At 44.7% G+C, this 10,283-nt stretch overlaps 1 protein-coding gene across 1 annotated transcript in view; it reads right to left on the bottom strand.

The window, feature by feature from the left end:
• Positions 1-1,129: 1,129 nt before the first annotated feature.
• LOC132567286 (formin-F-like) overlaps positions 1,130-10,283 on the bottom strand; it is a 102,332-nt gene continuing 93,178 nt past the window's right edge. Inside the window, exon 16 of the mRNA XM_060232971.1 lies at positions 1,130-1,363. Within this exon, the coding sequence (XP_060088954.1) occupies positions 1,259-1,363 (105 nt within the window). The 3' untranslated portion in view covers positions 1,130-1,258. The remainder of the gene's footprint in view (positions 1,364-10,283) is intronic.

Raw genomic sequence — 10,283 nt, 5'->3', positions numbered from 1 at the left:
GCAGAATTGGCTTAATGGGGTGGGGGGTGGGGAAAGATAGGAAAGATCTAAAACCATTACCACCTTCTATAGATGCATCCAACAGAGATGCTGATATGTCTTGAGTGAACTATCACTTAGATATGTTCAGGGGTGGAATTAAAGCAGGAGCTCCTTTGCATATTAGGCCACACACTCCTGATGTAAGAGCTTGCAAGGCTTTTTTTGTAAGCTCTTGAAGGATTGGCTACATCAGGGGGCGTGGCCTAATATGCAAAGGAGCTCCTGCTAGAATTCCACCCCTGGTTATGTTTGCTCCCAATGAAACTACATATATCACTGGAGTTCCATTACTGGAATGGCAGAACTGGCCCTCACAGCAATGGTGGTGTCCAGGCCAGATTTGGGGGTGGAAGGCCAGGGTTCATGGACTCAGTAAGGAGGTTTCAGAACAAGACTGAATTTTTAGTATATATAAATATCTAGGGTCTACAATTACCTATCTGTACCATTGTCTAACCACAGGTCTAGGAGGGTGGGTGTGTTTTTAGTAAAACTTTTTACTCAGGGCTTAAAGCATCTGGAGGGATTTCAATCAGAGAAACAGCATGAAAGAAGATTTGGTTTTTTTAAAAAAAAAAAAAAAACTCCTCAGCACTGTGGGCCTGATCCATATCAAGCTGATTTGTAAATTCAGATTACACACTGAGAGTCTCAATTATGAAAACCAAGCATTAAAAAAATATTATTTTTGGCTTTCTAACTGAATGGATTTAAGGCCTCAGGTTACTTCCATATCTTTTCCTCAGGTTTTGTTTCCCTGAGCACCCACACAGGGCCTCCTCAGGACTGGATCTACATGTTTTTCGGTGGGGAGGTGGACAAAATTAAAAAATGATGCCTCCTTATGGGTCCATTCTATCTTTTGGGCACATAGAATAGAATGGACTCCATACCCAATTTGGTGCCCCCCCCTGGAGTCCAGGGCAAGTGCTCCCTTTGCTCCCCCCTGGATCTGGCCCTGGGCCTCCTTCTATGGCATGAATGTTTTGCCCTTCAGTTACTAAATTTCTAGCAATGCCTCATTTTCTTTCTCCTTCTGAGACCAGAAGACTTGTTCTGAGGAAAGTGGATAATGGAAACGTAACAAAATGTCTAGCCAGAGCAGGGCTGTGGGGACCTGGATGTCAAATTGACTTCTGGAGGGTGTGTTCTTCACAATTATCACAATAACCATCATTTAATTGCTGACTGAGGCTACACAGTTCCATTCCCGCCATCATGACATAAACTCCTGCAAGACCTTCTGGAATTCACTGATAAATCTTGAAATCCAGCCAAAAAACTCTTCGGAGTCTCGATCTTCTGGTTCACCAAATTTCACCTGCAGGGATACAGACAGGAATGCTGGATGTTTAATGCTATGCATGTATAAACCAACCTCTGACCTGGATGGCCCATCATCAGATCTCAGAAGCTAAGCAGGGTTAACCCTGGTTAGTATTTGGATGGGAGAAACCAGGGTTAACCCTGGTTAGTATTTGGATGGGAGAAACCAAGGAAGCCCAGGGTCAGTACATAGAGGAAGGAAATGGCAAACTGCACCTTGACATCTCTTACCTTGAAAACCCTACAGGTTTGTCATATGTCAGCTGCAACTTGATGGCAATTTCCACTGCCACCACATGTATGAGCCATAGTAAAGAGCTTCTAAAATGAAGAGGCAGAAGGAGATTCCTTCTGTCTCCTGTGGATGAATGCAAGATTTTGCAGTTTCATGTGTGCCTTAAAGGAGATGGTTTATGTGCAAATCAGAGATTTCACTGTCTGACCCACATATATGGAATGTGGTGGGTTGCAGGAAATATCGCAGCCGCCAGCACTGAGCACCACTGCAGAGAGAGGAGGAAGCAGTGGTCTTACTCATGAACATTGGGATGACATGATGGAGCTTCTACAATCATGGCAATAATGTCATGCAGGTCTAAGTGGCTAGAGAGAATCTGGCACCACCAAGTGATGTCATCACCTGGCATTCATCCTGGGTTCCAGAAGCCACTTGGAAGCTGTATGTCTGCACAGTGCTGCAGCCTTAGGCCAGACATCTCTTTCAGTGCCTTCCAGTGCCTGCTGGTAAAGATGCCACTTTCCTTTCCCATTCAGAAGTACAGTGATGGAGGACTGCATATTCCACTCAGCCACTCAAGCAAGGCTGGTCCTAGACTGTTTGGCACCCTAGACAAGGCTAATGTCTGGCACCCCCTGCCCCCTGATAACTTCACTGAGCCACATGGGGGACACCCAATTTGGCACCCCCAGAAGGACAGTGCCCTAGGCAATCACCTAATTTGCCTAGTGGCAAGGCCAGCTCTGCACTCAAGCCATTCAGATTTGACCATAGAAATCTTTTGGAAAGGTCGTGGTAGGGAGAGAAGATTAAGCTAACAGAGTAATGGGGGGGGATCATTGATTCATTTAATTAATTTGTGCAGGGGGGGGGGGGTTAAAAGCAAAATGGGACATAATCTGGAATTCCCTTTACTTTATCAAATCTCCCAAAGTTCTAAACCACACAATCCCCATTACATGAACTCATACAAAGAATTAATTATAATAGCTGTTCCAGTGCGTTCGGAAAGACCGTTGTCTGAGCCCACATACTTCTATGTTCTCAGTGGCTTCTCTAATTCAGATTAGGGTACTTAACTTCTCAATTTCCTCCCTTTCCCTGCAGTTTGTTCAACCAATCCACAATCACGGGCAAGTAATCACATTTCCATTTTTAAGCTATTTGGCTAAATAACAATTTGGCCATGGATAACAAGATGGCCATTAGGCCAATAATTGGAGTTTGCCCAGTTCTTTGAGATAGCCTAATAAAAAGTCAGCCAGGTCTGTCATTTCTTTAATTGGCCATAACTCCCATATTTTAATTGAATGGGTTTTCACCAAGAGTTTGGGACATGGAGAGAGAAAGAGGGAGGGAGGATTACAATCTTAGAACTTTTTTTCCTTGCAGGAGACTCTGCCTGCAATGGTTTTATGATATGCAAACTACAATTGTTGAAAACCCGGAACCTCAACAGATGGTATAGTATAGATGGCAACATAGGATAGAGCTATATGTAAACAGCTGCTGAAAAACCGCACATCTGAATCAAGTTCTCCCCCTTTCCCTTGTAATGCATGCAAAGACCCATGTTATGATACCTTCACCTTTTGCCCCAGCAAGTGCAGGATATGGAGTGGGAAACGAGGAACTATACAATGTACAATGTACAAATATAGTTGAGTACCTGTACAGATTATGGACAGAAGGAAAGAACTCAAAATTCCTCATGATGTTCTGAAGGGTAAACTGGAGGATTGCAAACTGGACTCTAAAGTAATTAGGTGGATAGAGAAGAGTAGTTGTACATGGCATTCCATCTGATTGGAGGGAGGTATCCAATGAGGAGCCACAGGGCTCAGTTCTAGGCCCAGTACTTTTCAATATTTTTTATAAATGCTCTGGATGAGGGGGTGGAGGGATACTCATTACATTTACAGATGACACCAAAATGGGAGCAGCAGCAAATAGCTCAGAAGATATAGAATTCAATGAGATCTGAACATGCAGGGAAAGTGGGTGGATGTTAATAAGATGCAGTTCAACATGGATAAGTGCAGAGTTTCACATCTGGGTAACAAAAATGAGAAGCACACATACTAGATGGGGGATACACTTCTGGATAGCAGTGTGTATGAACAAGATCTCAGGGTATTGGTGAACTGTGAACATGCAACAGAAAAAAATGGTCACTTGAAGCTCTTTAATTGGCACATGCCCACTTTCTAACCCTGTGTCTTTAGAGGTCTTTCACACTTTATAATGTTCAGTATGGCCAAAAAGTAATGTACAGGCACCAGAACTGTCTGCTGAATAAAGTGTAAATTGCCCCTTAGTTAGGCTGCTAAACACAGTAAAGCTAGATGCAATGAATTCCAAATCTTTTAAAAAAATTAAACTTAGAATCGTCTACAGTGGAATTCTAAATACTCAATATATTCTTGCCAATCATGGGTTTGGTCCAGTGATCATTTCAGAGGACAGAAAGGATTTCCCCTAATGGAAGGAGACTTCCTCACCTCCCCCATCCTACTTCAGCCTGAAATACAGCTTATTTTTCAAGGCATAAATAAGAAATTTGATAGCATCCCTTGAAATGTTCCTGCTGCATGTTGGTAGCGTCCCTAGCCCAACTCTGGAGTGAAACTTTGTACTTTTGTCTTTGCCTGGAGTTGTGATCAGTTTCAAGGCATCTCTGTAGGAGCCCACACAGAATTTAGTGCTATGGAGTCTGCTATTTATTTGTCCAGATCTCTTTCATGCAAGCCTCATGCAGTGTTTGCAGGTATATTGCAGAAGGAGACTCTTGGTTTTAAATCACTTCCTGGGGTTTAATTAAGGAGATGTGTCATCATTTCCAAGGGCATCTGCTTAACGCAATTGATGTGGTACAAACTGGGGGTTGATAGAACTCGCTTTCTAATTGACCAGGAAAGATCCAAGAGAGTCAGAGCAAAATGATACTTAAATAAGAGAACTTTTAACAAGCAGGAAGACCACGACTATCCTGAACTCTGCTGTGGTGCAATGTATTGTTATTAGCCATATCCTCTGCTCCACAACTGCACCACTAACAATGAATTTGATGGGGACATAAGAGCATCTAGGAACAGTGAAACTGAACAGCCAGGATGAAAGTTGCCTAAACATGTGGGGGAAGGTGGGCTAGGGGGAAAAGAAATGCAATCTTGAATGCAACCATTCTAGGGCAGTGATTCCCAATATGGCACCCATTGGACATGGAAGCCAACTTGCTTTATTCTGAAATCACTTTTTATCTGAAGCCAATAGTAAATCCATCACAATGGAGCAGGATGGAGTTCAGATGATTCCAGGAGACATTACCACTTGGTCTACAGGGAGCCCATAGAAAGACACTTGGCTTGGAACTCCAAAGATTTTCTCACAGCATTTTGTGGTTGAGCCACCTTCCATGGCAGCCAATTTGGGTGGCATCCATATCCTTTCTCAAAATTCAAAAGAACCCACAGGCGTGACAGAGACCCCTGCTTTGGGACACTGGTATTGTAAGGAGAATAATCATGGCCTGGACATGCAGCTGCTTATCTTTCATGTTTGTAAATACTTATTTAAGATATTTCACAGCTACCTTTACACATAAAGTGCTCAAGACTATTTACAATACAATCTCCATAAAACAATTTCATAAATATCAACAAGAAACTATCTAAAACAAGAGCAAACAACTATGATTTAACTATTTTATCCAACTCAAAGGCCTCCCCAAAATAATTTAGCCTGGAATGGCCTGCAGGGGAGGCACCAATCTCACATTCTAGAAGAATAGGGTTGCCAGGTCTATGTTGGAAAATACCTGGAGACTCTGAGGCTGGGGACGGACTTCAGCATGGTACAATGTCTCCAGGGAATCTATTTCTGCCAGCTGGGGATCAGTTGAAAAAGCAGGAGGTCTCCAGGCCCCTCCTGGAGGCAGGCAACCTCCAGGTGAAAGAATTTCAGAAGAAATAATTTCAGAGTCTGGGGACAGTGGTCAAAAGAGCTCTCTCATAGATTCCAGCCAACCTAACTTCCATGAAAGCCAGTTCCTGCAGAAGAAACTGTTCCTGGGTGCCTAGACCTCAAGACCTGGGCAGGTTGTAGTTTCAAAGGTCAAAAGCAGCACCTTGAATTGAGCTTAGAAACAAATTGGCATTTGGTACAGATATTGCCCTGACCTGAATAGCCCAGGTTAGTCCGATCTGCTATGATCTTGGAAGCTAAGCTGGGATGGTCCTAGTTGGTATTTGGATGGGAGACCACCAAGGAATACCAAGGTTGCTGCACAAATGAGAAACCACCTCTGAATGTCTCTTGCCTTGAAAATCCTATGGGGCCACCAAAAGTTGGCTGTGACATGACAGCAAGCAACAACAGATATTACAATAATAAGTAGATGGTACAAAAAACCACCAGAGGCCTGGACTACTTTTAGTCTCCTCAGAGCAAACTGACGTCACAATAGCTGCCCCTTCCTACCAAAAAAAGTAGGGAGAATGAGACAGGATTATAGTTTAGAATAGGGCTTTTTTTGGTAGAGAAAGCCCAGCAGGAACTCATTTGCATATTAGGCCACACCCCCTGATGCTAAGTCAGCTGGAACTGTGTTCCTGTGCATTCCTGCTAAAAAAAAAAAGCCCTGGTTTAGAATTCTCAGCTTGAATAAGATGTTCTCACTTGTTTCAATGGCCATAGATTGCTTGTTTGCTCTGTTTCTCTGCATGTTACTATGCCAATAAAAAAGCGAGTAATCTCAACATGGATTCTTATGGGCACCCCGGGCGAAAAAGCACAAATCATTCCAAATCTAATTCACTCGCCAATCAACTTAACTTCATCTATTGGCGACTTAATCAATAGTTCTCATGATACACTCCTAATTGCACCTCTAGGGTGACAGACGTCTGTGGGTTTCTGCAGAGCCTCCAAACCACCCATGTTAATTGATAATAATTTAAGCAATATTGAAAAGGTCAATTTCTATAGCTAATGAACAAATCTATGGAAAGTGTTGATCTCCAGGAAGGTAAGTGGTAGGTGACTCTCTCTATTGCTATTGATTCTTCCACTGCAATTCCTGCTGCTGTGGCACAGTAAGAAATAAGAAGCACAAACCCACAGATATCAATGTTACTGCTGTGGGATATTCTTAAAAGTGTGGAGAATCCGCATGTTCGGAAAACTTATTGCTTGGTAGAATGTTCAGTAGAGTTTGGCACATTCTGACATGTGAATTTACTGAACCACCTGCATCAATCTTAATAAATACACCAAGGAACTGTTACAAACAGGACAGATTCAGGATGGACAAAAGAAAATACTTTTGCACTCAGTGAGTAATATGATTGGCGAATTCACGGCCAGTTTGGTGTAGAGAGCCAGTTTGGTGCACTGGTTAAAAGCAGCAGACATTAATCTGGAGAACTGGGTTTGATTCCCCACTCTTCCGCATGCAGCTGCTAGGTGACCTTGGGGATCGGTCACAATTCTCTCAGAGCAGTCCCCTCAGAGCTCTCTCAGCCCCACCTACCTCACAGGAAGAGGAAAGGAAGGAGATTACAGCCACTCTGAGAGTGAAGAGTGGGGTATGAGAGCCAGTTTGGTGTAGTGGTTAAGTGTGCGAACTGTTATCTGGGAGAATGGGGTTTGATTCCCCACTCCTTCACATGCAGCTGATATTGAATTTATATTCCGCCCGGGTTTGATTCCTCACTCCTCCACTTACAGATGCTGGAATGGCCTTGGGTCAGCCATAGCTCTAGTAGGAGTTATCCTTTAAAGGGAAGCTGCTGCAAGAGCTCTCTCAGACCCACCTACCTCACAGGCCATCTGTTGTGTGTGTGGGGGGGGGGGAGAAGGTAAAGGAGATTGTGACCTCTCTGAGACTCTGAGATTCAGAGTATAGAAGACTGCAGATTTATACCCTGCTCTTCTCTCTGAATCAGAAACTCAGAGGGGCTCACAATCTCCTATATCTTCTCCCCCCACAACAGACATGCTGTGAGGTAGGTGGGGCTGAAAGGGATCTCACAGCAGCTGCCCTTTGAAGGACAACTCCTGCGATAGCTATGGCTAACCCAAGGCCATTCCAGCAGCTGTAAGTGGAGGAGTGAGGAATAAAACCCGGGTGAAATATAAATTCAATATCATCACCATCATCACCTTCTTCTTTTTCTTCATCATCATCACCATCATTATTATTATTATTATCATGCCTGTAGATGTACATCATGGCCACTAACATATACAGTTTTAAAAGGGGATTAGGCAAATTCATGGAGGTCCATCAATGGTTACTAGCCACGGTGACCAAAGGATGCCACCACATTTACAGGCAGGAAAACTCTGAAACCCAGTACTAGGCGGTCTTGGCCAGTTGCCTTGTTTGTTGACCCTCTTGGGCAACTGGTTACCTACTATGCCAAAACAGGATTCTGGACTAGATGGATTACTGGTCTGATCCAGCTGGACTCTTCTTATCTTCTCATGTTTCTATATTGATCAGCTTTAATGTCTCTATACGAGCTCCAAAGCAATACCAGAAACTGCACTGGAAACCATTGCCTTTTTACATTTCCAGCTTGCGCCTATGCAAACACCTTACAAAATGTGATGACAAGGCCTGTGCAACCTGTGGGGGCATCATCTGAACCGAAGCAGAAGATTAAAGCTACGTTTGGACCAGGAAAATGTAATTAGCAAGGTTTTGCCGAAAATAACCTTTTCATAATAATGTACCAAGGTCTCTCTCAGCATTTCTCAGAGGCTTTTAAAAATGAAAGAACAGCTATACTGCAGCATAGCAAATGAGGCTTGAACTACCACTCGTGAACTAAGGTTGCACCTTCAGTACATACAATCGGCATGAATGTTGATTTCCGGTTGCCAGTGGCCAACTCAGATTCAAACAACAGCCCTGTAAATACAGTCATTGTCCCACAGTGGCCAGATGCCATCAGGTAACATATGCAGATCTATAGGATCCTTAACTATTCTCCTGTTAGTTATAACTATACATCTCCATGCCAGTACCCAAAGTGACTTTGCTCAGTGTCATACAAACTTACACACACACATGAGCTAGAGTTGCCAACCGGCAGATGGTTGCTGGAGATCTCCTGAAATTACAAATGATCTCCAGGCAACAGAGATCAGTTCACCTGGACAAAATGGCCACTTTGGAAAGTGAACCCTATGGCATTATACCCCACTGAAGTCCCTCCCCTCCCCAGACTCTGCTCTCATCAGGCTCCACCCCCAACATCTTCAGGTATTTCCCAACCTGGAGCTGGCAACCCTACACATAAGCACATGAAGCTGCCTTGTACTAGCCTAGGGTCACTTGTGACCCTTTGACAGACAGGAGACTATCCTGCCCCCCCCAAAGAGAAAAACAGCCACTCAGCTGAGCCTATGGGAATGCTGCTCCTGCATCCAATCACCTTTCAGGCGGGGGGGGGGGGGAATTAAATGTCAGAGGGAAGCATAGAGAATGTTCAAATCTGCCTCAGGGAGAGTGTAGTGATAGTTTTGGTTTTGCCTCATGTAATGTACCGGGAACTGAGACGGTTTGAAGGCAACATGGTGTATTTAGTAACACATTATAAGAGAGGGAGCACGTGGGCCGGGTCCCGCTTATATACATTACCCGGAACTGCCCCCTTGTCTGACCAGTCCAATCCTGGTCAGTCAAACTTCCCGCCACAGATCTTGATGGGCGGGGCATCTGGCGAGCCACATCCGGGGACCCACAGGTCGCCTCAGTAGCGATCGCCATGCGGTACAACAGCTTATGTTCAAGACATAACACTCCTCCCCCCTTAGCTCAGGACACATAATCCCACAAGTAAGCGGAGGCCGTGCGCTCCCTGGTTGACCTCCTTGGGGTTACTAGTGGAGTCGGAGCAGTTTCAGGTGCTGCCGGGGCCACGGCTGCTGTGGCGGACGGGGCGGCGGCTCCCCCATGTGGGAGAACCCCCGGCCTATGGTTGTCTGTGCCCTGCTGCTCGTGTCCCTACTCTTGGGGAGTCGCCCCCGCTTCGGTGTGGCTCTACCGCCCGATCGGCCGGAGCAGTCAGCGGGGCGGGGTGGCTCTCTGTGTGGGCGCAGCCGTGGGTCCCTCCTCGCTCCGTATTGCAGCCGGCTCTTCCGGCAAGGTGCGGCGGCGCATTTGGTCTATATGCCCCCGCAGTATACTGCCTCCCTCCGTTGATACGTCATAGTGGCGGGACCCTATTACTCGTAGCACTCGTAGTTAGAAGGGTAGCTCTGCCTGGTAGTGTGGCTAAGTGGTTTAACTCTACCATTTAGTCTGACTATTGGGAAAGGACAAGATGGTGTGGCTGGAATCCTGTGTATGTCAGAGGTTCCATCCTAGTGGCTAGTCAGGAAAAGACTGTTTGTGCCTGAAAGCACTGAATGAAATTCAAGCCACACTTTGAAACTGAACAACCTTAAATTTACATGTCTTAGCCAGGTTTTCTTTTACCTGAAAACCTGTGCTGCTAATCTGTTATCTGAAATCAACCTGGAAATAGATAAATATTCTTTGTTATGTTCTGTTTACTGACTACAAAAATTACCTCCTGGCAGGAAAACCAAGCCCTTTACACTTGCTACCTAAAGAACATCTGGTAACCAAGGAGTAGGTTTACAGTTTAAAACAAGCCTGGTTTCC

Source organism: Heteronotia binoei, chromosome 2 (genome assembly GCF_032191835.1).
Source record: "Heteronotia binoei isolate CCM8104 ecotype False Entrance Well chromosome 2, APGP_CSIRO_Hbin_v1, whole genome shotgun sequence".
NCBI lineage: Eukaryota > Metazoa > Chordata > Lepidosauria > Squamata > Gekkonidae > Heteronotia > Heteronotia binoei.
The sequence above is the reverse complement of the archived record's forward strand: the minus strand, read 5'-3'. Positions and strand labels throughout refer to the sequence as shown.